This window comes from Danio rerio, chromosome 4, assembly GCF_049306965.1.
Source record: "Danio rerio strain Tuebingen ecotype United States chromosome 4, GRCz12tu, whole genome shotgun sequence".
Lineage (NCBI taxonomy): Eukaryota > Metazoa > Chordata > Actinopteri > Cypriniformes > Danionidae > Danio > Danio rerio.
This window is the reverse complement of record NC_133179.1, coordinates 63,752,408-63,780,247: the sequence shown is the minus strand read 5'-3', so window position 1 is coordinate 63,780,247 and position 27,840 is coordinate 63,752,408. Positions and strand designations below refer to the sequence as shown.

Below are 27,840 nucleotides of genomic sequence, written 5' to 3'. Positions count from 1 at the left end.
ATGTTTCCGCCCAGTTGCTAACAGGAGACCCTCCGCTTGTAAAGCCATCGTGATAACCACAGGAGCCTCCGGTTAGGGTGAGAGCACTGTCTTGTGGTGCCAGCGCAGAGAGACGGAAAGTCACTTTCCACAATGTTTTCATTCAATGTTCTACGCTGGTGGAATCACCTTCCCATTCCAACTCGGATTACGGATACACCGGTGTCCTTCAAACGACAGCTAACACCCATCTCTTCAGAGTACACCCGAACCCCGGTGAATATCCCTCTCTCTAAAGAAAACGAAACTCCTACTCCAGCACTTAATTCTCTGAGCACAAACAAATTACTTGGAATAAATAGCCCTTTTTCGTATGCATTGCCTCGTCTTGTTGAATACCTCCACTATTGTATGTCGCTTTGGACAAAAGTGTCCGCTAATTGTATGCTTCCGCCCAGTTTCGAACAGGAGACCTTTAGCGTGTAATGCAAACATGATAAACACTACACTACGGAAACCAATAGGCCAGTGCTGCTTCAAGTATTTATAGTCTTTTTTTATAGAGCTGTCTTGTACAGTCTGCACCGTGAAGGGCCAGTAAACGCACTGGCCACCTGCTCATGCACAACACAAAGCTAAAAGAAATCAGATTCTACGCAAGTTTGCGACACCGCGAGGGGCGGTAAACACTGAGCTGAATTCAAACTTCTAGCCTCACACCGCTCTGCAGAAAGAATGTTTTCAGTGAACGTCAGTACTCAACAGAAGCCTGATTTGACAATTGTCATAAAAGCCAGAGGTTGTTTCCGCCCAGTTTTGAACTGGGGACCTTTCGCGTGTGAGGCGAACGTGATAACCACTACACTACAGAAACCTTCAGGCAGATCGAGCTGATAACCCTTTTTGATTGGGTGCCTGTCGACGATCACTGCTGGTGCGGCAGTGGATGCTATAATTTTCTCGCCAAAAGAAGAGCACTGCTTCTGCTCGGTTTCGAACCGAGGACCTTTCGCGTGTTAGGCGAACGTGATGACCACTACACTACAGAAACCCCACAAGTGCTTTCACCAGCGAAGTTAGGCCTGCAAGGATAAAACAAGGCGTACGCGTTGGTCAATCGAGCGGACAAAGCCAACTCGGCGTGACAAGCTCCCTGCAGGTATTAGGGCCAATTTACAATCCGGGCCCGACACAGCTGTACAGGTCCTTGCGAAATGTCCCCTTTCGTCACATTTGAAGCACCTGAATTCTGGGCGTTCCTTCATCACATTTTCTGAGCTCATGCATAGTCGACAGGTTTTTACCTGATTGGTGTGCATGACTCTAAAGTGCTGTGGCCCTTCCGCCGTCTCGATTTTGGTGCTGTATGGTAAGGAGACCATCTCTTCTGGAAATCTGTTTTTTACAAACCTTGTTCCATCTTCTATGTTTGTGCCAGGATACAATCTTCTCTTAATGGTAACACTTTATTTTGATGGTCCCCCTTTAGATAGTCTGTTGACCATAAGTTACTTTTCAAGTTCTTATCTGTTTACTCTCATCTGGGTAGTATCTTTAGATTGTCTTTTAAATGTTCTTAGGCAATCATTACAATTTTTACAACACGTAAACATTTATTAAACTTTTAGTAAGTTGTGTTACCAAAATAAGTTCTAGATGGTCAACAATCTATCAGTAGATATGCAACAAATCCTCAACATTTATTAAACTTTTAATAAGTTACATGCTACCAAATTAGGTTGTAGTGTATTACAGTGTATTAGTAGATATGCAACAAATCTTAAACAAGTTTTCAGAACATTTACCATCAAGATTTTTTTGTTGTCGTCTGCATGTAGTTGTTAATCAGTTTATCAATAGACTTTCAGTAAACATTCAGATGCCTATTAGCAACACAACATAATTTAAAATGAACTTTAAACAAATATAAATTTAGGGTTAGGTAAAAATTTCATACATGCATTTGCAAAAGTCTTCAACTAACTATTCGTTGAATTTAACCCAACTTTCAGTAGACAGTTAGTGTAGTTTAAGTTACATTTATCTGCTCATCTGTTGTCACACTAGGCCCATCAAAATGAAGTGAAAAATTAAGAAATGCTGTTGAATGACTGTAAGGAGCCAACATCACAGACAGCATGGTTACTATTCTGTAAATGTTCAGCAGATAGTCAACTTACAGGTAGTAGCAACACTGATGCAAATATTTGAAGACACACAACAGCACCACACATACAAGAACATAAAATAAATACCAGAGTCATTAGTTCATCTAACTGCTTTTAATGTATTGCTGTCAAAAAACAAAATAAACAGCCCAGATAATTAAGCTGAGGAAAACATTCACTTCAGGACAACTAAAAACAATTGTTACATTTGAAGAGTTCAGATGCAAAACCTTTAATTGCCATATAACATTCATTCATTCATTTTTTTAAGTTTAGTCCCTTTATTAATCAGGGGTTGCCAAAGTGGAATGAACTACCAACATATTCAGCATATTTTCTCAAATTATCATTAAACGTGGAGCTAACAGATTACTAGATAAAATAAGAACTTAATCGGTTGCCATCAGCCGAGTCCTTGCCAGAAGCGGCCAGGATATGGTTGACCGGAATCGGGCCAGTGCTTTACAGCCGCATCACAACCGCATGTGCGCGAGCGAGCTGCGGGCCGCACTCGGCCCGGATAACACTCGCCGATGCAGAGTCGGAGCCGGAGGCGCCGGAGGGCAGCCGAGCTCGGGCCGATTACTGCCTGCTATCTGGGATGATTATATTCAGAGGAACTGGGATGGTATTTTTGAAAAAGTTGTTGGACGTTTGCAAGGGTGGAAATGGCTATTATCTTATAGAGGAAGAGTGCTTATAATTAATAACTTGGCAGCTTCTATGTTGTGGCACCGCTTAAATGTACTTGAACCACCAAAAGACTTGCTGCAGCGATTACAGAAGATTTTTGTAGATTTTTTTTTGGGATGGATACCATTGGCTTCCCCCTGCAATCCTTCACTTGCCAGTAAATAAAGGGGGCCAAGGAGTAATTGATTTGGTAGCTAAGGTTAAAGCTATGAGGCTAAATGCAGTCCAAAACCTACTCTACTCTGTAGATGCTAGACCTTGGGTGTCTTTTGGTCGAGCTCTGCTCAGGTCTTTTGGCGGTTTAGGCCTTGATGGACATCTGTTTCTGTTGTCTTCTTATAATGGAAATTTTTCCACTGATTTAAAATTTTATGCTTCTGTGCTAAACGTTTGGAAAGGGTTTAAACTGATTAGACATGAAAACAATCATTTTGGTCTTGAAGAACCATTTTTTAATAACTCACTTTTAGAAGTAAATGTTTGCACATACAATACAATTGTTAAAACTTTTATGGAGAAGAAATTGATCAAAGTTTCTGACTTGATAAATACTTCAACTAAAACTTGGAAGTCAGAGGTTGACATTTGCAGTCAGGCCGGCTTCAGATCTGTTAGAATGGTAAAGCAGCTCATTGGTGGGGAAAAAGCCGCATTTCCCTCTACACTTCTCCTGTTTGTCAATTGTTTCTTTTCTGGAGGTCCATAAGTTATTTGTGTCTCCCAAGTGCTGTGTTGAAGATGATTGGAAAGAAAAACTTCTGAAATTTAACAACTTACAAGAACTTTACTTCCAGGTGGCAGGAAAGAGAGATCTCTATCAGATTTGTGTTAAAAAAGCTTATTTTGAGCAGATCAAAGACAGAGCTGATACAAAGTGGAGAAGATTTTTAACCGTCCCTGCTGAACTTCCTCCCTCTTGGAGGCTTTTTTATAAAGGTCCTCTGCCTAAACGATCTGGAGATTTGCAGTGGAGATTATTACATTGTGCATTGCCCACTAATTCTCATACTTCTAAATTCAACCCAAACGTTTCCTCATCATGCAATTTCTGTTCCTTGCCGGAATCTGTTGTTCATGCTTTCACTGAGTGTTTCAGATTGGACCCATTATTTTGCTTTGTTAAAAGTCGTACTACTGAACTTAGGTTTTGTTTTTACCAAAACACTCTTTGTTTTTGGGTGTAAATACTTAAGAGTGCATAGACAAAAGTGTACGGTAACAAATTTCACAATTGGACAAGCTAAATTAGCCATCTGTAATCATGTAGACTAGCTGCTGAGGGGCGAAACGTAAATCTTCTTCAACTTTTCTTAGCCTTGGTGGAATCCAGAATAAGAACAGAACATCGATTCTTTCAAATGACAAATAATTTGCTTGAGTTTGAGTTTAAATGGTGTGTTAATGGGGCTTTGGTGTCAATTTGTGAGTATGGGAAAATAATATTTAACTGGTGATAAATGATAATTTTTTTGTGTAATTACTGATTTTGGTGTATAGCTTTTCTATTATATAATTTTTATTTATTTATGTATATATATTTAGATTTTTGTTTTTCCACCTCTTTTGTCTCCTGAACATGTTTCAGTGTGACTTGTTCAGTGACACACACGCATGCACACACACACACACACACACACACACACACACACAGACACAAACACAGACTTTCTATCACACACACATGCTTTATCTGTCACACACGCACACAGCTGCTGACTGCTCCTGCAGAGGATTCTGGGTAAATCTCTCGTCAGTCTTCAGCTCAGTTTCACTGATGATCCAGAACCAACAGTAAACCCAGGGCAGAGCGGCTCAGTGAATGTGGTCTGGACTGAGTGGATGAGGCTCATTGTGTCTCTATAGATGTTGTAGAAGATCAGAGTTCCTGCACTGTGATCCACAAACACTCCTATTCTCCTGCTGAGCGGCTTCACTGGGAGATCAGTGAGTGTGTTATTGTGACTGAATGAGAAACTGGAGGAATCACAGATCAAACTCCAGGACTGATCATTACATCCAAACACACACTCAAGACCTCTTCCCTTCCTCCTGATGCTCTTATATGACACTGATATACACACACCAGCATCTCCACTCCAGTCAATCTCCCAGTTACAGCGTCCACACACACTCTCTCTGCACAACACCTGAGGATCATAATCAAATCTGTCTGGATGATCAGGATACGGCTGATTCTCCCATACATGCTTCACCTCTCTGTTCTCCTCAGACAGAATGAGTTGAGTGTTTGCTGTGTTTGGATCCAGAGTGAGGAAACAGACATCTGAACACAAGAACACACACATTTATAACCACAGCTGTGTGTGTGAGTGTGTGTGTATTCATGTGTCTGTGTGAGAGAGGGGTAGGTGGGGAGTGTGTGTGTGTTTTTTGTGTGTGCATGTGTTCACTGCTGTGTGTGTGTGTGTGTGTGTGTAAAACTTCAGAAATTTTACACTAGAGAGAGAGAGAGAGAGGGAGTGTGTGTGTGTGTGTGCATGTGTTCACTGCTGTGTGTGTGTGTGCATGTGGTAGGGTTGTAACAACATACCGGTATAACGGTCTACCACGATTTGAATGTGCACGATTATCATACCATGAACAATTGCATATCAACGTCTTAAGGAGCATATTGTAGGTTAAAAAACTGTTTAAAAAAAGGTAGAATCGTTTGTAAAAGTACTCTATAATACCATAAAATACCACATTAAAATGTTTTACGAAGTGCAAGGGCACAAATTTGAAAGAAAATGTGTGTTTTCCCACTTCCGCTTTTTTTTCTAACCACCCCGGTGACGTCAGTGCAGGGACTTATCTGACAGACGCGCGCTGTTTACAGTGGGGCAGAGGAGCTAATAGCAGAACTGGTTGTTAGTTTTGGCGTAATTTATTATCATCGTGGCATATTATTGTGTTTATGGAAACTGCACAAACTCCAGCCTGTCAACAGATCAAGTCCACAAGTTTCCTCTTGCTATTTTGGTTCGTGAAATGGGATGAATCCGATAAGAGTGATAGCTGACGCGAACGGCGAGAAACACTCCTGGATCAGTCGGAGATGCAGCTCGGTGAGCTGTACACGGTAAGACAACTCGTTTTTCATTTATGTTTGTCAACTTTCAAGTCCGTAAGCATTATTCTTTGAGTAATTTGAAGCAACGTGATGTGTTTACTTTGGAGTAGCCGATAGCACGGCTGCTAGCTTGTATTGTTAAGCATATTAAATATACTTTTTAAAGCGTGTAAAAATGTACACATATGATAAGACGGCTAAGTTAGTAGCATCAGTGTTCTAATATAATAAATGTCTTGTATAGTTACAGCGTTGTGACTGTTTGCTTTGTGGTGTGTTTATTAGACTTTGGGAGACAGATGATGACCCGGAGTTGTTTACCATATTACTTTTATTATAATGACTGAAATCACACGCAAATATGACTTAAAAACAACATTAGCACTATTAAACTGACAGTGAACAATGTTGTACTTTGATAGTCATTGGCTGCTAACATGATATTAGGGATTAGCAAATAATACTCTTCTGAAATTATATTATTAGGGAGAAAGTCAGAATGTGTGATTATAAAACCAATTTTCCCTCAGACATTCACCTCATTCATCGGGTAAAATATTATGACCCCTATCGTGAATTATTTGTGCATGGTATTATTTGATAACAAAAACTAGAAGGGCAAAGAATTACTACAATATTTATATATAATACAGGCAGGTAAACTCACACTATCTTTGACTTCCTTATTTTTTTTTTTTAAATATTGGAAACGTGTAACCATTGACTTCCATATCTGTTTTTCCCACTATAGAAGTCAATGGTTACAGATTTTTAGCTTTCCTCAAAATATCTTGGTTTGTGATCAACAGAAGAAAGTCAATAAGGTTTGAAACCACTTGAGGGAGAGTAAAAATATTCTGTCCTGTCAATGAGGAAAGGCACTTTTTATTCGCATATGAGGAATATTCATCTTGTAGAAGAAAAACAAATAACATTCAAAAAATTGAAGTTTGTTATTACATGCTCAACTTATAATGGGTACAGTCTACTGTATATGTGAGATGGTTTGCAGTTCACTATCCAGGGGTCTGCAAATGTGGTTGGGTTTTCTGTATTGTGTTATATTAAAAATCATATGGTGAATTTTAAAATATACAATATTATTAAACATGATTAAACTTTTGCATTATTTCCCCAGAATATATGCATCAGCCCTCACTGCGTGTCTGACGGTGGACTACTCGAGTTCATCACAGGCTCGACGAGAATGCAGAAGTGGCCACTACATTTGCTCTCCTTTCTAGATCCTTCCAGCGGGTTTACAAGGATGAAGCTGTCGGCATCTTTTTACACAGCATTCACAATTTAACACACATTAAAGACATGATGGTGTGGTACCCACATAAACGTTGGCCAACATACTGAAAAATTATTTTAGGTTTACTTTTAAATGGGTCAGATGATATATTTTCCTTTCAGTATACACACACTCACACAGATACTTATGCATAACGAATAAAAATGCTGGGTACTAACACTGCATATGATTTTGTGCTATATAAATAAAACTTGAACTTGAGTTGCATTTAGAATTTGAACTTGAATTAGGGTTGAAGTTTATTTAATCATAAATGCAGATCAGATCTGTTGATCAAATCTTTGTAAATATTTTATACTATAACAACTGTACTTGTCTTTTTATGGATAGTAGCCTAAATGGGATCTGATACAGATAATCTTATACCCAATGAAAAAATGACATATTTAAAAACTTATTTTAATTGTTTTAATATTTGATGTTGTTTTTATTTTAATACAAAAGCTCTGAAAACCTTTTGTAAAATAAAAAAGATTTTCCAGTACCTTGTTTACATGTTTCTGCATTATTCCAGACGTTCTGTGTTATTTGTGTTTTGTATTCACTTATCTACTATTAAAAATAGTGTCAATGTGGCATAACTGTGTTAAATGCTCATTAGTTTCTGTAACTGGTAAGTATTAATACTTATAGATGATCAATACTAGCTTTGCTCTTGCCAGATAAGATTTTGTTATCTTACATATCTCTCTGTAAGCCAACACTGGCCTCACCATAAACCTGCTCTATTCTCCCTCACAAAAGAGTTAAATTACACTTCTCTGACTGCTGTTCTGTCTGCTGGTCTGTCCACAGGCTTATAATTGTATGGCTGTGGTCTGTCGTTTGTGTGAGTCTCTCAGAATATCTTATCTCGGCATCCAAACGCGCACCACAATCAATTGTCTTCATAGTGTTTATTTGCGCGAACTCCCTGGTCCTACGTTACTTCCGGTCTGGCGATTCAGACGCGGAAGTAAATTTCCGTGACTTAAAACGACTCCAAACGGCTTAATAATAAACTTTAACGTTTATTTTAAAGAAAATCTAATTCTTACTTTACTCTTACACACATTGTCTCACTGGGGTGTCTAACCTACAATATGCTCTTTAAGGTCTGAGGAGTTACTGAAACTCTTACCACACCGAAGCTGCGGTCACACTAGAGTTTGAGCATGCAAAATTCTGTTGTATGGTGCTGTGAAAAGGGGTGGAATTAAACAAGATGATTAGACATTTTTAAAAAGTGAGTGATTGGTCCCTATTTTACATATCTGTCCAGAGAGGTCATGTTTTGATCTTCGATTGGTCTCACACAGTCAAGTGATGCGATTTCGCAGGTCAGAGTTCATAAAGCTTGAACTTTTCCACGCAGTGAACTGCAAAACTTGTGTTTTCGATCTGATGCATTTGCGTGCGTAGGAATGGAAGTCTATGGGGAGAAAAGTCCAGTGTGACTACAGCTTAAGTGCATGTGAATGGTTTCTCTCCAGTGTGGATCCTCATGTGTATTTTAAGGGATGATGGTTTGCTAAAACTCTTCCCACACTGAGTGCAAGTGAATGGTTTCTCTCTAGTGTGGATCCTCATGTGTTGATTTAAGTTTGATGATTGGCTGAAACTCTTCCCACACTGAGTGCATGTGTATGGTTTCTCTCCAGTGTGGATCCTCTTGTGTTTATTAAGGTGTGATGAGCAGTTAAAACTCTTCCCACACTGAGTGCATGTGAATGGTTTCTCTCCAGTGTGGATCCTCATGTGTAGATTAAGGTGTGATGATTGGCTGAAACTCTTCCCACAATGAGTGCAAGTGAATGGTTTCTCTCCAGTGTGGATCATCATGTGTTTAATAAGGTTTGAAGATAGGCCAAAACTCTTCCTACACTGAGTGCATGTAAATGGTTTCTTTCCAGTGTGGATCCTCATGTGTTTAATAAGGTTTGATGATAGGCTGAAACTCTTCCCACACTGAGTGCATGTGAATGGTTTCTCTCTAGTGTGGATCCTCATGTGTTGATTAAGAGATGATGATATGCTGAAACTCTTCCCACACTGAGTGCATGTGAATGGTTTCTCTCCAGTGTGGATTATCATGTGAATCTTAAGATTGCCTTTTTTTCCAAAACTCTTTCCACACTGAGTGCAGGTGCAGATGAAAGGATTACTGTCTCTCCTTTTTAAAATACCATCAGTCTGTAAATGTGTTTTTCCCTCAATTTTGACATGATGTTCCACCTCTTTACTCCCCTTATTCTCTTCAATTAGGTCTGAAATAAATAAAATAAAAAAAAACATTAGTTTTCATTAAGTCTTAAAAACTTTCATCAAAAGCTAAAAATTGAAAAGACACTAGAAACATTGGCTACACACACTGTAATTTTGATGCACATTAATTTGTAAAATAAATCAGGTCATATTGTGTTTGTTCAACATTTAGGCATATTCAATTCAATTCATCTTTATTTATCTAGTGCTTTTACAATGTAAATTGTGTCAAAGTTGCTTAAAGAGCATATTGTAGGTTAAAAAAACTTTCAAAAAAAGTAGAATCGTTTGAAAATGTGTCTGTTTTCCCACTTCCGGAAAGTCCCGGTGACTTCAGAAGAGTGAGTTATCTGACAGAAGCGCGCTGATTACAGTGGGGCAGAGGATCTAATAGCAGAAATGGCTGTTAGTTTTGGCGTAATTTATCATCATCGTGCTAGAGATCTGCACGGGACTAAATTTTGAATCCCGCCCGCACCCGCCAGGTTTTAGCCCGAACCCGACCGCTCCCGCTTATATTCAGCATTTGTTGTCCTGCTGCCCGCCCAGCCCCCTTCTCTACCCGCCATGCCCGATCCTGCTAAAGAGCGGGGGAGAACAAAATCAAAAACCACCCAGCTATATAGAGTCCAGACAGCCTATAACAAGCTGTCTGTATAAACACACACACATAAGCACCAAGCACACACACACAGACAAAGCTCTCTCTCTCATTCGCACTAACACACACAGCAACAAACAAGCAAGGAATCAACAAAAGACAGGAATCCCCAAACAAATACATTCATAAAAATATCTCCTTACAAGAGGAGAAAAACTCAAATACTACTACTAATACTACCACTAATAATAATAATAATAATAATAATCATCCCAATTTAAACTTACGCAAAAGAATAAACTTCCCACAGGAAGCCCAAATAAAACACACAAAACAATGGATTAAGCACAAATGAAGAAAAATAATAAAAGCACAGAATACATATGAACTCGCACACACACCCACACACAAATGTATCAGCTGCTATACCCTTATTGATACACAATTGACTGAATCCGTGTGTAAAGTTCACAATGTGAAGGCAAATAGCATCAGTGATTCACAGCGCAGTAGTTAGAATCTTCACATTAAAGTTTGCACATTAATCCAGTATCATATGATGAAAGCACGCATCAAAACAAACTCCAAGCAGCATACTCAAACAGACTTTAAAAGCAGCATCAATAAAAGCAACAAGATAAAAGCAGCAGTATCACAATTGTTGCTCCAGACTCTCCAACAGTCCGTCCCCCAATCAGTTATCCTTACTAAATGGATAACAATATGTTAAGTTAGTAATATTGCCCATATTGTACATGAAATAGGGTCATATTTTGGTTGTAAGGGTCTCCAACAACAGTCTAATATGCATGCAAGGTCAAAAAAACACTTTCATGGTCTTGTAATCTGCATTTATTTTTACCTAATTATCCCAGTGACTCCCGTATGAATCGTCCAGCGATTCATTTGGTCCCAAAACCCTCTTTAGCGCGAAGCTAATCTGCGCTGATTGGACCGATGACAGTCTGTTGCGATTGGTCGACACTGACTGCCTTCAGCGCGAGACAGAGTAAAATGCCCAACAGCTAATCAACAATATAAAAGTAGTCACAGTGCATACACGCTTCATAGTGTAAGGCGAGGATTTTGGCTGCCAGTGGGTGAATGTAAATACAGACAATGGACTTGAAAATAGCGATGACTAACTATTTTATTGAGCAAAAACTCCAAGAAATGGCAAGGAGATCTCCTAGCTTGTCATACTCTGCTCTTTTCAGACTCACACATACACACACACACACGCACGGTTATAAGTAACAAATCACAACTAAATATATTTGCAAGCTAGAGTAAACAAGGCAACAACTTTAATCGCACGTGCTTACACTTGGGAAATGGAGGAAGAAACCGGTCCAGCTTCTGACATAGTCAATCAGTAGTCTTTAGTCTGATCCTTCCTTTAACAAACGGCCGATGAAGTCTTCTTTGTAAGCATGTAGTTTCCAGAAGCACTCAAACTGCTCAAGGCTGGGCTATAATGCTGAGGTTTCATCTTTGGGTAGAGACTCAATAATATCCATCTGCACATTGCAGCTTCATTTGACCAGCAGGTTTGTGTTTGTGGCTTTTTCTTTGATAGTGAGCAGAGCCGCAGGTTTCAAATCTCCCGGGTTTGTGCGCGCAACTACTTGGTTTCGTTATCATGTCATGGCGAAACACCTAATGACTCGTTATCAAGATGACTTGTTTGAAGCACTATGGGTCGACTCTTTTATAGATGAATCAACAGTTTTAAACACTGTACACTTACAGATTTAAGCCTTAGCTGGATATTTAACTTCACTTAGAGCTGTGTTACACACTACATGGAAGGGCATTTTCAAAAAACCATAATATGCTCTTTAAAAAGCAAAAAGATTCCAATGGTGGCACCTGCTGGTACGTGAAGCATATGGTAAATACTGACGAACTTTACACTTAAATGTTTGCGTATCATCAGCATGCTGTAATCCATTTCTTAAAGCAAAAGTCATTTTTAGACTGGTTTGTTGGCCAGTTGTACTCAGTGCAATGCTAAACGTTATTGTTCCACAATCATTTGTTTGTTTTGTTTCACTTCGCCCCACAGCAACATCATATAATTTAGAAAACTGTACAATGTTTTATAATAATTAATTACTTTCATTAATTTTTTAATTTTATTCAGCATATTTAAAATTTGGGTCATCCACGTTTTCTGACATACTTTAAATCAGGGTTTCTACAGGTGTCACCAAGTAAAATTTAAGACTTTTATAGACATTTTTAAGACCATTATGAATGAAATTTTAGATTAAGGATTTTTTTCAAACGGCCCAGATGAAAAAATAATTTTATATATAATATTTAATAAATCAATAATAATAATAATGATGATACTACAATATTTTAGATATTTCTGATCAAAAGATCTAAAATATTGTGTAAAAACAAAAGAGCTCTACTTGGATCCACACACTTTTTTATCCAAAATAAACTTTCTATAAAATAAAAAACAAATGAACAAAAGTTTTAAAAACTATAATAAACTAAATCTACACACAACAATATGTCCAGGTCGATATCCTCAGTAGTCCTTACCATTATGATAAATGTAGTTAAAATGTGATTTTTTAAATTAAAAAGTTGAGATGGATTGTTGGTGATTGTGTGGCTTTTGGCCAGATTGGGTAGCAGAACATAGAGGTAAAGTTGGTTTTATATTCACACATTCGTTCATTTAGAAGCCTCTATATTGTTTACCATGTTACTTTGAATATTCAATAGGAATTAGCATGCAAGTGTGACTTGAAAACAACATTAACACTGTTTATTTGACTGTGAACAATGATGTACTTTGATAGTCATTGAGTGCTATTATGATTTCGCTATTTAGAGTTTGCAAATAATACTTTAAAGAAATTATATTATTAAGGGGAATGTCTGAATACCCAAATATAAAACCAACTTTACCTCTATTAGCAGAACATGAACTAAGGAAAATGAAGACTTGTTAAAAAAAAGATTTAAGACCTACAACAAAATATTTCAGTAAATTTAAGACTTTTTAAGGCCTAAAATTCTGAGTTGGTCTTTGAGAAAGAAAACCAACCTGTTTGTTCCTGCAGATCTTCCTGTTTGACTGTGAATGTTTCTTCAATCTTCACATCTTCACTCTCCTCTTTAATAAACGCCATCTTTATAACAGTGTGTAGATCAGTCACTTCAGCAGTTTTTCTGTGTTTGGACACTTTATCCTGTTTAAAATTAACAAAACAATGAACAGAAACAAAATAGCTTCACTTCAACACTTGCTTCAACAGTTTCTTTGTATGATAGAGGTAAAGTTGGTTTTATATTCACACATTCGTTCATTTAGAAGTCTCTATATTGTTTACAATGTTAATTTGAATATTCGATCTGAATTAGCATGCAAGTGTGGCTTGAAAACAACATTAACACTGTTTATTGGATTGTGAACAATGTTATACTTTGATAGTCATTGAGTGCTAATATGATTTCGCTATTTAGAGTTTGAAAATAATACTTTAAAGAAATTATATTATTAAGGTGAAAGTCTGAATGTGTGAATATAAAACCTACTCTAATATAAAACTTTACCTCTATGAAACAATTGCAACAAATAATCTGATAAAAACTAGTACTCAATTTCTCATATATAGTGATGTATACTTAGCATAGAATGACATTTTGCTATTTAATAAATTAAACCTTCATTAAAACACTTAATACACACATGTATGTTGTTCAAACAATAGCCCTCGATTACTGTTATTAAAATAGTACTTTGTTGAACGAAGGATTACAATAATAGTGAACAGCAGATACATAATATCGGAAAACCTGAAACTTGAATCAATTGGTTTATATCTGTGTAAAAGTTGTAAAACAAACCTTCCTCCAGTTGAATCACAGCGCAGGAGCGGCGCAGCCTTATGACGTCACACACCACGCCAAAATAAAAGTCTTTTTTGTTCAGCTTTTTTTGCCACTCACTGTTGCAGTCAGGACATAACAAATTTCTCCCTCGTTTTCCATCTCACACAACATATCTGCTATCTCTCTCACATACACAGACATTCAGTATTTGAAGTTTATCAAAACTTTTCATCCAAACATTTTAACACAATTTTGAAAAACTTGTTTAATCCACTAAGTCTAAGTTTTTTTATTTAATTTTTTATTTGAAATAATTTAACATCACAAAACAGGGAACAATCAACATCACAAGGCATATTTACTATTAAAATAAATAAAATAAATAAAAATTGTTACAACTGCAACAAGGAGCAAGGAGCTGTATAAAAGATCTGCATCAAAGGACAAAAAAAACATTCTAACAATAAATATTATGAAAATAAAATACAGAGAGCCTCAGTTATTTTACTTTGATTTCTGAAGCATTTGAAGCTTTGAGCCAATTTCTCTACCTCAGAAAGAAAACACTTAAAAGAGGGTCTGCACTTCTTCCACTGACAGCAATGAACATGACATTTACCCATTGGTAAAATAAAATTCACAACATCAGAGAAAGAACAATGTAAATCAGCTTTGCTTAAAATGACATCACAAAACAGAACTGACATCAGGCCCGGCACCCTCCGAGACTAAAAGCAGGGAATTACGGAAATTCATTTACGTAATTTTTTGTTTTTTCTTGTTAGACAGGGTCTGTCAAGCTCAACCCAACCACACCCGTCATGCAAAACAGATAGGGTAAACTTATTTATTTATTTATTTTACATTTTTAAAGAAGAGTAAATTTAGATTGAATTAATGTAAGCTAGGTGAGGAACATGACCACAGGTGATTTGCGGCCATTTTTGGATGCTACCACCTTGTCACATTTTTTATTGTGATGGGGTGGTAAGGGATGTGATGGCATGGTTCTGCATCCTATTTGAATGTGAAGATGTATAAAAAGCAAAGAGGGGTGACTCAGTGGCGCAGTGGGTATTGCTGTCGCCTCACAGCAAGAAGGTCGCTGGTTTGAGCCATGGCTGGGTCAGTTGGCATTTCTGTGTGGAGTTTGCATGTTCTCCCTGAGTTAGTGTGGGTTTCCTCTGCTTGCTCCGGTTTCCCCCACAGTCCAAAGACATGCGGTACAGGTGAATTGGGTAAGCTAAATTGTCTGTAGTGTATGAGTGTGAGTGGGTGTGTATGGATATTTACCAGGGATGGGTTGCGGCTGGAAGGGCATCCGCTACGTAAAACATGTGCTGGAAAAGTTGGCGGTTCGTTCCGCTGTGGCAACCCTAAATTAATAAAGGGACTAGGCCGAAAAGAAAATTAATGAATGAAATCAAACATTCTAATATAGGGCTAATCAATTCATTTAGTCATTTTCTTTTAATTTAACTCTGTTTGGTTTCCCAAACACTTCATTACTTTCTCTTTCACACAATCAGTTTTAGTCATTCACTGATTATGCTTCACTCAAACATTCATAATCTGTTTTTAATAAAAAAAAAATCACATTTTATAACAATTGCAGACAGATCTGTTTCCATCAAGAGTAGTACACAGTTCAGATTAAACATTATTGGACATACAGTGCTCAGTGTAACAGGGTTAAAATAATGTTTAATTGTCTTTCACCAAAATGGGGTATTTTGTTTATTTTGTGGTTGTTGGGAGACCTCTTGTGGCAACAGTGTTTGATTGTTTCTTTTACCTTTCACCTGCAAAGCCCCGCCTACAGCTGAAAATGGTTGCTGAATGCAGAAAGGCGGTAGGTAAAATGTGCTCCAGCTAAATGTGACAAATTTAGTATTTTAACACATATTAATAACACATACAAGCCCAATATAAACATTAAGTGATGTTTTAGATCAAATCGGTCGAATGATTGCCGTGTGTGACCTACTTTGTGTGGTTAAATTTGATCATGCTATGTGTAGCTGGAATGATGACATTAGTATGTGCAGGGGTGTTTTCTTACTATTTGTTTGGTTTTTTTAGATGCATGTTTAAATGCATACTGTTGCCAGAGGATGTATATTTCTGTTACAGAATAAACAACGCAGAACGCAGTTCTCTGTGTCCGCCTGAGTGATTTGTGTCATCAGGAAGAAAAGCGTTACATCAGCACTCATTCTTTTTTGGCTTAGTCCCTTTATTAATCTGGGGTTACCACAACAGAACGAACCACCAACTTATCCAGTATATGTTTTACACAGCGGATGCCCTTCCATCATGGGAAACACATATACTCATTCACACATATACACTAAGGACAATTTTGCTTACCCAATTCACCTATACCACATGTGTTTGAACTTGTAGGGGGAAACCGGAGAAAACCCACACCAACTTGGGGAGAACATGCAAACTCCACACAGAAATCCCAAGTGATCCAGCCGAGGCGGTCCATCTTACCTCTGGTCTAATTTTATTCATTCATTTTTTCACTCATTTTCTTAGTCCCTTTATTAATCTGGGGTCGCCACAGCGGAATGAACAGCCAAATTATCCAGCAAGTTTTTACGCAGCGGATGCCCACCCAGACGCAACCCATCTCTGGGAAACATCCATACACATTCACACACACTATGGATAATTTAGCCCACCCAATTCACCTGTACCGCATGTCTTTGGACTGTGGGGTAAACCGGAGCACCCAGAGGAAACCCACGCGAAGGCAGGGAGAACATGCAAACTCCATAAAGAAACGCCAACTGAGCCGAGGTTCGAACCAGCAACCTTCTTGCTGTAATGCGACAGCACTACCTACTGCGCCACTGCCTCGGTCTAATTTTACATACCCCAAAATAAAAGTGATATATTTTTAACTTCAATAATGAACCTGTTAAAAGGTTTACACTGGTTAAATTACTTTTAAAACATATTGTCCTTAACACCCTGTCACAGTGAACAACCCCGTCACAGCAGATGCCACACTGTCATTTTCATAAAAGGTTTATGAAAAGGAAATGAAATGTTACATAAATTAATGTTGAATGATGTTCTTGCTGTGTGGATTTAATGAATAAAAATGTAAGTTGATTTGTATTGTTTTAAGTGAATCTGTTTTTTCAGTGAAAACAATGAGGCAATTGAGAAGTCAATTTTATTTTTAAAGTAAAAAATTTAATGATAAAAAATAATTACACTACAGACTTTTTATTGATAGCTGCATAAAAGAGGACATTTTATTATTTGGAAAACATTTTAAATTAAAAACCAATTCGTTTTTTTACTACTGTAATATCATACATATTGTGCGTAACGGTGTGGTACAAGAGAGGCTCTCTTGCCTAAAGAAACGCTACAATTAATAAGGATTTTGAGCCTGAGGTGGGAAAATAGCTGTTTTGGAGGGTTAAGATATCTTGCAAGTTGTAGTTTTTTTAATATTAGTACTTAATGAGAATTTAGAAAATTGCAATGTGGAAATGGCACCCTTTCATATGAATTGTTGTCTCTTATTATCTGTATTCTACGTTTCTTGCCATTCTTTAGCAATATCTTCAGTAATAATATTTAATTTTACCTTTACTTTAAGAAGCATTAAGGGTAGTACACATAAAAATTACAATTCTGTCATTTACTTATCCTCTACTTGATCCAAACCTGTTTGAGTTTCTTCTGCTGAATGCAAATGAAGATATACTGAATAATACAGCGGCAAAAAACAGAGACAGAGAGAGCAGATATAGTGGAAAGTGGAAAACGAGGGAGAAATGTATCAATAAGTCATGACTGCAACAGTAAGTGGCAAAAAAAAAGCTATACAAAAAAGACTTTTATTTTGGCGTGGTGTGTGACGTCATAAGGCGGCGCCGCTCCTACGCTGGAATTCAACTAGAGAGAGGTTTGTGTTTAAAACGTTTACAGAAATATAAACTGATTGATTAAAGTTTCAGGATTGGAATCCAATGCTAAATTATAAACCTGCTGTTGACAATACCATTTAACCCTTTATACAACGTAGTATTATTTTACTCACAGTAATGAAGGTCTATTGTTTGAATAAGTTAACAGAAATGTGTGTAATACATATTTTAAAGACCTTTTCCTTTACCTGATTTCTTTTTGTTAATGACTCTTATATAAAGAAACTGTTGAAGAAAAATTATTTTGTTTTGTTTTAAACAGGACATTTTTATTGTTTTGTTCATTTTAAACAGAATAAAGTGTCCAAACGCAGAGTAAAACTCCCGCTGAAGCGACGGATCTCCACACTGTTATAAAGATGGCGTTTATTAAAGAGGAGAGTGAAGATGTGAAGATTAAAGAAACATTCACAGTCAAACAGGAAGATCTGCAGGAACAAACAGGTTGGTTTTCATTCTCAAAGACCAACTCAGTCATTTGATCCTCATTCAGATATATTTTAATGATAAGAACACTAAATTAATCCATCTTGCAGTTCTAAATGTGTGCTGCCTAGTTCTCCTTAATTCACATAAGCACTCATTGAAAGACAGGAATGAGTTTCTTTCGTTACTTCTTCTCAGGTCTTTTGTCATTCATTTTATGTATTATTAGTCTCCCATTTTCTTTACCTTCTTAAGGATATTGCTTCTCTTGTTCTCCTACTGTTTGTAAAGTGTCCTTAAGCACTGGCACTATATAAAATGAATAAAAACAATAAATAAATAAAAAAGTTTAACTGAGCTGAGGATATTTGACTTACAGTATTCCAATAGAACAGGGGTGTCCAAACTACGGCCCGTGGGCCATCTGCGGCCAGCAATCAGTTTTGTGGCGGCCCGCGAGGCTTTTTATAAATATTAATAGAATCTGGCCCGCTATACAAAAATAGACCTAATTCAATAAATAACCACCGGGTGTCGCTATTACATGCCTTCAATTAGGCATTACTTCTTGTTATGAAGTAAAACTAACCGACCAAATTGAAGGAAACATAATTGATAATCACATTTTGGCGAGCCATGACGCACCAAGAAAAAGGAAAATCAACAGTCAGTGCAAGAAGTTTCAGTCACGTTGGGGCAAATACTTTTTCTTCACAGAGGTCAGCGGGAAATGTATCTGTTTAATTTGCCAGGAATCAGTTGCAGTAATGAAGGAATGTAATATTAAAAGACATTATGAAACAAAGCATCACGCCTTCAGCTCTTACACTGGTGCCGAATGAGATCAGAAAGTAAAACAATTAGCAGCGCCCTATCAGCTCAACAACAGCAGTTTTTTTGTGCTATTAAAGTGCAAGAAAATTCTACACTGCACTGCAAAAAAATTTTTTTTTTAAATTAGATTTTTTGTCTTGTTTCAAGTCCAAATATCTAAAAAATCTTAAATAAAGGAGAATTTTCTAATTTGTTTTGAGAAATAATATGCCAATATTAAGTGAGTTTTTCCTTAAAACAAGCTAAAATAATCTGCCAATGGGGTAAGCAAAATAATCCTGTTTTTTCTTTTGACATGAGATTATTTTGCTCACCCCATTGGCAGATTAATTTGCTTGTTTTAAGGAAAAAATTGCATATTAGGGAAAATATTAGCATTTTATTTCTCAAAACAAGACAATTTTTTTTGAGAATTTTTAGATATTTGGACTCAAAACAAGACAACATAACATCTAAGTAAGAAAAGCATTTTTTGCAGTTTGGCTAGTTATGAGGTAGCTCAGCTGATCGCACAGCACAGGAAACCCTTCACTGAAGGAGAATTTATAAAGGATGAGTGTTGCAACTAATTTGCCCAGAGAAGATTCAAGTTTTTTAAAAACTTAAGTCTTTCTAGAAACACAGTTGGACGACCAAAATAAAATAATTTCTTAATAAAATACACGCACACATCCATCCATCCATAAATAAATATATATATATATATATATATATATATATATATATATATATATATATATATATATATATGTGTGTCGGGGATCAACCTACGTTTTAATATCGATCAGGGATTAATTAGCTCATTTCAATGAATCGGATCCTGAAGATTCGATTGAATCTTCAGATTGAATCAGATCAAAAGATTCACACTTTATCTACCATTTGTCCCGCAAATAGAAGACATCGTATCTTACCAATCTTGTTTATATTATTTACGTGGCCAACGATAATAACATAACACAGTATTGGGTTAACTTTTAGCAAGGTAACAAGATCTACAGCTCGAGGCAATGACTTAGAAGCACATAAACAAGAACACAGTTCTTACAAAATGAGTACAAAGATTTATTGAGCTACACTACGATAAATGAAACTAACTACGTAATAAACAAACAACAAACAAACACACACATTCACACATACACACAAGGGCAGTTCAGAGGATGCAAAATGAGTTGACAACGTCCCAAATTAATTCTAATACTTCTTGAAAAATCTTAGAATAACACCTGAGAAACCACAAAAGCAGAGATATGGCTTATCTTTAACTGCTTAAGATCAATCTGCACAAGATCAGCAAGAGACAACATTAGTTTGCGTTACTTGCGCCCTTTTTGCTGAAGTCGAATCTCCCTCGCCGGCTGGCCTTGGGGAAACACGGTGCTCCTGATTGGGTAGTTTCTCGCTTCGATGACGTCTATGGGATTCACATGCTCGTGAATGGCTGTTGTCCTGGGTTACCTAGGTGACGGACTGCTGAGAGTCGCTTTAGCAGAAGTTCGTGGAGTTGCGTGAATCCCCAAACTTAAAAGGTTTGCGTGGAAGTTCGTAGTGACCCAATCGCGTGGCGGCGCGGTGTCCGGGCAGGCGAAAGGGGGCAGAGAGCAAAAGCATGCGCAAGCTAGCTGATGCAAAAAGCAAATTTTCTTTGTCGCAGGGCGTTTTTAAGTGACCAGGGGCCTCATGTATCAACACTGCGTACGCACAAAAACTTTGCGTACGCCAGGTTTCACGCTCAGAATCGCTCACGTTTGGATTTACTAACAATGAACTGAACGTGGGAATGTGCGCAGCTTTCTGGCAGGCGTACGCACATTTTTTGTGCGTGTCTGTTTTATTTCCATTGGCGACTCCTAGAGGCAGTTGTGTTAAATTCCTCTCTACAAAGTGTCTGAGCCTTGCAATGGCAGCTGTATGAGACGGGTTCAGCAGGTATATAAGGTTTCCATACCATACATTTGACCAGCTAAACATTAAAGCACAATTTGCAGCTGTCGCCTGTTTTCCCAATGTAATCTGAGCGATCTACTGCACGCACATTGCTATAAAGACACTATCTGAAGATGAATTTGCATGCGTGAATCAGAAACATTTACATTCAATAAAATATGATGCTTATTGATATGAACTTATTGATGATTCCTACTTGTCTTTCTCGTGATAAATAGTTGGCAAAATCTGATATGTAGCGGGGGAAAAAACAAGAAAGAGTTCATCAGACGCTGGATTCGAGCCGTGTTCAAGCTCGAACGTATCAATTCATGATCACATGCGTCTAACGAGGGCGCCACTGAGACTGTTAAACGTACTGCAACATTTTACAGATATAAACCACACTATTTCTTTTTTTTTTTAATTCACTCAGTGCGATGTTCAGACCCAACTGTGTTAACCGTATCAGCTAAACTCTCCCACTCTCATTTTTTTCTTTTGTTGTTAATTCCGGAGAACAAACTTGCAAATAACACCGCTTTTCTCTGGTCTACCTCCGAAAGCAGCACCTCCAATTCACATTCTGTTCAAAGTTTCTCTTTTTGCTTGCTTTTGCCATTGCTTTTTCGTTGGGTTTTGCCATTAGCATAGTCATTAGCATATTCATACGGAGGAGGAGGCAGGGAGGGGTTTTGTGCTCGTGCATGTTGCGCTCAGTTTCACGTTCATTCAGATGTACAAAAGAATATGCGTGAGATTCGGCGTACGCAGTGTTTCATACATCTAAAATTTTTTCTGCGTACGCACATTTACAGCTTTGTGCGTACGCAATGTTTTAGTAAGATTTCCACGCAAGTCTTCTAACATGAGGCCCCTGGTCTGGTTCGTCCCCATGGCACTGTCTGCCAATGAGCACCCCGTACTGACGTAGGAAAGGTCATTAATTAACAGACTGCATGTAGATTTCACGTGGTAGAACTCTTGCAAGATCTTACATCAAACGTTACAAGATGAATACTGTTTGTACTACTAGTTTTTCATTTACACCAACGTATTGCAAATGTCACTAGCTTTCATTCAATACCAGACACCATACATTTCAGACACATACAGATTATTTTACTCTGTTATAAGGGTTAAAACAACACATTGATTAACCTAGTTGATTGGAATAAACAGCATATGAGGAACATTATGGCATATTATTCAAAGATACATCTGCCTTAGTTCTAACATTAAGAGATTAGCTTTTATTCATATGCATTAATGTTTCTAGAGATCTCTTTGTCTCTACGAAATTGTGCATCTAGCAGGATGTGCCCAAGGCGAGCACATGACCAAGAGTCATTTAAAAGTCTTGTGAAATGGTTTCCGCTGAAGATCCTGTAAGGGCCATTGTTTTAATTTAACTGATTTAATTAATCATTGGCTAGTTAGCCGAAGGGTACCAGAACATCTGCATAGAAGTACTGGTCAGAGGAGCCCGAAATCAATTGGAGCTCTGTTATCTTGATGGTATAAGCCCTCAGGCTAGTTCAATGAATGAGACCATTGGAGATGCCCAAGATTTCAGATTCAACTTGTGTTGACCACTGCAATATGCCGATGAGTTCCTACATATATATATATATATATATATATATATATATATATATATATATATATATATATATATATATATATATATATATATATATATTTATATATATGCGGGTCTGTGTGATGTATGTAAAATTTGGCCCGGGACAACATTTTTTTTTGCATCTGGCCCTCGGCCCAAAAAGTTTGGACACCCCTGCCATAGAAGATATCTGCTATTACAGTGAGGGTGTTGGCTTAGTACTTTCCATTTGCATATGTCACGTTGATCACAATTCCCCTTTTTTCGATCAACTTTATGGGTTTAAAGTTGTTTCTAGAAGTTGTTGCTAGTTCTCACAGATAGTATTTGAGTTAGAATTACATCATTATTATAATAATTTCCAGGACTATTTTAAACAGGGTTTCCGCTGGGTCTTAAAATGTCGTAAATTCCAAAATCAAAATTTCAGGCTTTAAAAAGTCCTAAATTTACTGAAATATTGTGTTGTAGGTCCTAAATCTTTTTAAACAAGTCTTAATTTTCCTTTGTTCATGTTTTGCTACCCAATCCGGCCAAAACCCATAAAATCACCAACAATCCATCTCAATAAAACTTTCCACTTTATATTCAAAAAGGTTATTTTAACTCCATTTATCATAATGGTTTAATTATTTACTAATGCACTATGCACTAATTTGAAATCTGCTGAATGAAATGGACACTAAAGTAATTAATTATTATAAAACATTGTACAGTATTCTAAACTATATGATGTTGCTGTGGGACGACATGAGGGAAAAAAAATTATAGTGGAACAATAACATTTAGCATTGCACTGACTTCAAGTGGCCAACAAACTAGTCTGAAAATGACTTTTGCTGATTAAGAAATGGATTACAGCATGCTGATGATATGCAAAAAATTGTTAACCCAGGGTCATTCTAACTCTGGGTCATTCTAAGGGTGCTTTCACACCTACACTTTTGTTTCGGAACGTATCTTGTTTGCCCAGTTAGCGCGGTTCGATTGGCATATGTGAACAGGGCAATTGTGCTCTGTTCCGCGCCAAAGTAATCGCTCCGAGATCGCTTGAATGAGGTGGTCTCGGCTCGATTGAAACGAACCCTGGAGCGGTTCGATTGCAGTGAGAAAGCGATCCGATCCTAGCGCAGTTATATCACAGTGTTTTATGGATATGTAATAGGCTTACGGCTATATGAAGAGAGAGTTATGAGTAGAGCGGGAAGTTTCGCGAGTCTCCGGATGCCCGCAAATGAGTGATGATCTCCCGGTAATCTTGCGTCTCCCTCCCGGTCCTCAAATAGGCATCGTTGCGCACCCTTCTCACCTCTCCTCACTGCATCTCTCCTCAAACACGTCACGCGTGCGCACCCTGTTAATCACCACCAAACCACCACCTCTCCTGACAGCTTAGCGGGACGCTGCAAAATAAACCCTGACACTCTGACCAATGTAAGGAGAGTTTACTCGCACGTGACTTGTTTTAGCTCTTTTAGTCCGTTTAGAAACTTTGCAGTGTAAAAGCGAACCGCTCCAAGAGCAAAGAGCAACAATGTAACATTTGTAATCTCTTTTTCGGGACAACTGAATCGATTCACAGGTGTGAAAGCACCCTAACTCTGGATAAACAGAATCCTGACCACCGTAAAACAGGAAGAAAAAGAAATTGTCTTTCTCGCCTCATTATGGATTTAGTTTCATCGGCTAGACACCGGCCTCACAGCTCCGTGAATGTCAGTACTGTCACTTATTGTTCTGCGATCGGTAAATGTAGCCTGTGTGAACGCTACTTGACTAAAATAATAGCTTTGCTACACAAAAGCTATTTAATTTAAAAAGTAGTGACGCTACCACCACACTACTGAGAAATGTAGATAAGCTAGTAGCGTCACTACTTGCAGCGACGCTACTGCCCAACACTGTGTGGTGGCAATATTTCTAATGTAGAAATATCTTCATTACTGATAGCCAAAGCTGTTTCAGTAACCAAAGAGGTCTCCAGTGTACAGAACTGCACAATAGGTGATTGGTGCTGATGAGCAGTATTTCACACGGTGTGTTTGGCACCCCTCATATAGTAATCCAGGGCCGTAACACCCATCTGTACCTCGGGTACTCTGATTAGGTTTTGCATATAAATACTTGCGCTTGACACATTTGTTTCAGACTGTTATTTGCCTATTACAGTCTAAATGATGTAAATTCTAGTACATAATTTTTTAACTGTACCTTTAGAACCTTATAACAGCACTAAAAGCAGCATCGAAGCAGTCTCCTTTTAGTCATTCCACCTCTTCACGGAGATCAGACTGATCTGGTGTATTAAAAAACTATTTTGGGTTCTGGAACTGAACAATAATGGTGTTCATGATGCTGGACATCCACTGGCACTAGATCCTCATCAATTTAAGAGTAAATCTCCCTTCTTTGCCATCCTCTGATGCGTTTAGGTAAAAATTAAATTTTTGCTGTAGAACGCGCAATGCGGACATAAAGAACCTGACTGATATTCTACCGGAACCATGTCAGCAGAGTTCATGCATATCCATAAACTATAACTTCTATGTTAAGCGGTTTTGAAACAATTTACATTGTAAAAGCACTAGATAAATAAAGATTAATTGAATTGAATCTGCTTAAATGTGTACACGTTAATGGACCAAACACAATATGATTTGATTTATTTTACATTTACTGTGCATCAAAATTACAGTGTGTGTAGCCAATGTTTCCAGTGTCTTTTCACTTTTCAGCTTTTGATGAGAGTTTTTCAGACTTGATAACAACTAGTGTTTTTTTTCAGACCTAATTGAAGAGAATGAGGAGAGTAAAGAGGAGGAACATCATGTCAAAATTGAGGAAAAAAATAATTTACAGACTGATGATATTTTGAAAAGGAGAGACAAGAATCATTTCACCTGCACTCAGTGTGGAAAGAGTTTTGGAAGAAAACACAATCTTAAGATTCACATGAGGATCCACACTGGAGAGAAACCATACACATGCAATCAGTGTGGGAAGAGTTTCAACCAATCATCAAACCTTTATAATCACATGATGATCCACACTGGAGAGAAACCATTCAAATGCACTCAATGTGGGAAAAGTTTTAACCGCTCATCAGACCTTCATCAACATATGAGGATTCACACTGGAGAGAAACCATTCACATGCTCTCAGTGTGGGAAGAGTTTTTACTGCTCATCACACCTTCATCAACACATGAGGATCCACACTGGAGAGAAACCATTCACATGCTCTCAGTGTGGGAAGAGTTTCAGGCAATCATCAAACTTTAAGCAACACATGAGGATCCACACTGAAGAGAAACCATTCACATGCACTCAGTGTGGAAAGAGTTTCAACCAATAATCAAACCTTAATCGACACATGAGGATCCACACTGGAAAGAAACCATTCATGTCTAATCTTCTTGTTTAATCCCGCCCCTTTTCGCAGTGGCGTACAACAGAATTTTGCAAACTCAATAGTGATGGGAAGCATAAGAGATGAGTTATTTAATAAATCAAATAGTCTTTGTTAATAGTTTTGTAACATATGATGCTGCCAGCATTAGACACTTAAACACTGTTTAATTGTTGTTTATTGTTTTATAAACATTGACTTGAGACTTGAGAATAGAACAGTGCATTTAATAAAAAAATAAAATTAAATAAGCTTTAAAACAACATTGTGTGGCTTTACTTGTTGGACTTGGCTTAAGGTTTGTGAGCATTTAAAAACCCAATCTCTGAACTTTTGGTAGGCTGAGTCTGTTTCTTCTTTTGTCATTAGTTGTTGTCGCAGGATAAAAGATGCTAAATGAGTAAATGCAAATGCAAACTATCTTTATACAAATATTAGACCAATACATAAAGTCTGCATAGAAAAACATTATCAAACAAAAATGGGGTATAAAAGAACAAATTACAAATCACTTGTAATTGTAGAATTTAATTAATCTATCCCCTAGCTTAGTGTTTGTTTTCTGATAGCAAGCCAGCAAATAGACAAATCAATATATATATACTAGATATAAACCACATATCCAGTAGGAAAAAAGTAACAATAACTTAGTGAAAATAGGACAGAACTTCTTTTATTTGTTAGAAAATGCTATTTAAGTTCACATTGTTTGATGATTTTATGAAAAGTTTAAAATATAATCATATGATGCAACAAAAATTCAGTTTTACATAAATATTATTGACTGAGGTTCTCGTTGCAGTGTACAGTGGAACTACAGTTTAAGATTAGATATGCACATAATAATGTAAGGATGGCTATATCTCTCCATAATATTAAAATCTGCAAACTGTTATGGAACTCCACACGAGACAAGACCATGAGAATGGTCAGTCACTAAAACAATAAACTTTCTAATGTGAGAAGAAGATCAGCTAGAAAACCAGTTGTTCAGGTTGTCTCGATCATGCATCCTGAGTCGCCCTCTTTGCCCTGGACTTTACCTTCTCCACCAGAGCAGCTCACTCACATTCCACACCGAATGTTTAAATTCTTAATACGGTGTATCTGTGGCTTTTTATTCATGTTTGGTGTGATTTTAAATGTCTCTGTGTGATTGGTAAAGTAATTTCACTGTAATATTTTACAATCTCCTTTATATCAGTTAACTTGGGTTTTGACTTTGATAAGATCTTTGCCAGATGCTCCACTCCAGGCAAAATGGTCTTCGCATCAACTCATGACCAGGCAAGAGTCTTGGTGAAGCTTTTATTGTCTTGAATTTAAGATGATTTGAGTATTTAGGCAAAGGGTGCAGAAGTGTCCGTGTGATCCTGTAGGCAGGATACCCCATTGCAGGTTGTGAGTCTCTGAGCTCTGCATCAGGACTTATATGCTGCAATGTATTTCTACATGTTCAGGTATTCCTCTTTAACTCTTAAATGTATCTTTGAGTAGTTGATGTTGTACAATCTTGATTGGCTTATTTTGTTTAATTATGTGAACTGCAATGGAAAATCTTTTCCTGACAAATAAATGTAAAATTCTTGTTTAACTCTAATATCTCCCGAAATCATTTAAATGTAGTAGACTGTTTAGGCTGACGTTTCCGCAGCCTACAACCAGGATTAGTCATCTATTTAGGCACAATGGATGGAGCATGGGCACAGCATTAGAGACTTGTTGATTT

The 27,840-nt window shown here is 37.4% G+C and overlaps 2 protein-coding genes, 1 long non-coding RNA gene and 2 other non-coding genes across 7 annotated transcripts in view; 1 reads left to right on the top strand and 4 right to left on the bottom strand.

Moving 5' to 3' along the window:
- Positions 1-780: 780 nt before the first annotated feature.
- trnav-cac (transfer RNA valine (anticodon CAC)) lies at positions 781-853 on the bottom strand. Its single transcript has one exon. It is a non-coding gene; the product is annotated as a tRNA-Val (tRNA).
- A 104-nt stretch (positions 854-957) lies between these two features.
- trnav-aac (transfer RNA valine (anticodon AAC)) lies at positions 958-1,030 on the bottom strand. The gene has a single exon. It is a non-coding gene; the product is annotated as a tRNA-Val (tRNA).
- Positions 1,031-6,226: 5,196 nt separating this feature from the next.
- LOC137491044 (uncharacterized) lies at positions 6,227-14,005 on the bottom strand. The gene is made up of 3 exons (XM_068220109.2): positions 13,950-14,005; positions 13,147-13,291; positions 6,227-9,477 (listed from the first exon to the last, which is right to left on the bottom strand). Exons 2-3 carry the CDS (start codon positions 13,229-13,231, stop codon positions 8,675-8,677), a joined length of 888 nt encoding a protein of 295 aa, XP_068076210.1. The 5' UTR covers positions 13,232-13,291; positions 13,950-14,005; the 3' UTR covers positions 6,227-8,674.
- Positions 14,006-17,815: 3,810 nt separating this feature from the next.
- On the top strand, positions 17,816-27,708 carry LOC137491050 (uncharacterized). Of its 3 annotated transcripts, none has more exons than XM_068220118.2 (3): positions 17,816-17,868; positions 18,185-18,334; positions 25,489-27,708. In XM_068220118.2, exons 2-3 carry the CDS (start codon positions 18,250-18,252, stop codon positions 26,055-26,057), a joined length of 654 nt encoding a protein of 217 aa, XP_068076219.1. In that variant the 5' UTR covers positions 17,816-17,868; positions 18,185-18,249; the 3' UTR covers positions 26,058-27,708. The 3 variants fall into 3 exon arrangements, with proteins under 3 accessions (XP_068076219.1, XP_073805093.1, XP_073805094.1); XM_073948992.1 differs by having other exon boundaries at positions 18,153-18,334; XM_073948993.1 differs by having other exon boundaries at positions 17,845-18,042.
- Positions 22,843-27,840, bottom strand: part of LOC141381959 (uncharacterized) — a 239,902-nt gene continuing 234,904 nt past the window's right edge. Inside the window, exon 4 of the long non-coding RNA XR_012402870.1 lies at positions 22,843-22,877. This is a non-coding gene — a long non-coding RNA (uncharacterized lncRNA). The remainder of the gene's footprint in view (positions 22,878-27,840) is intronic.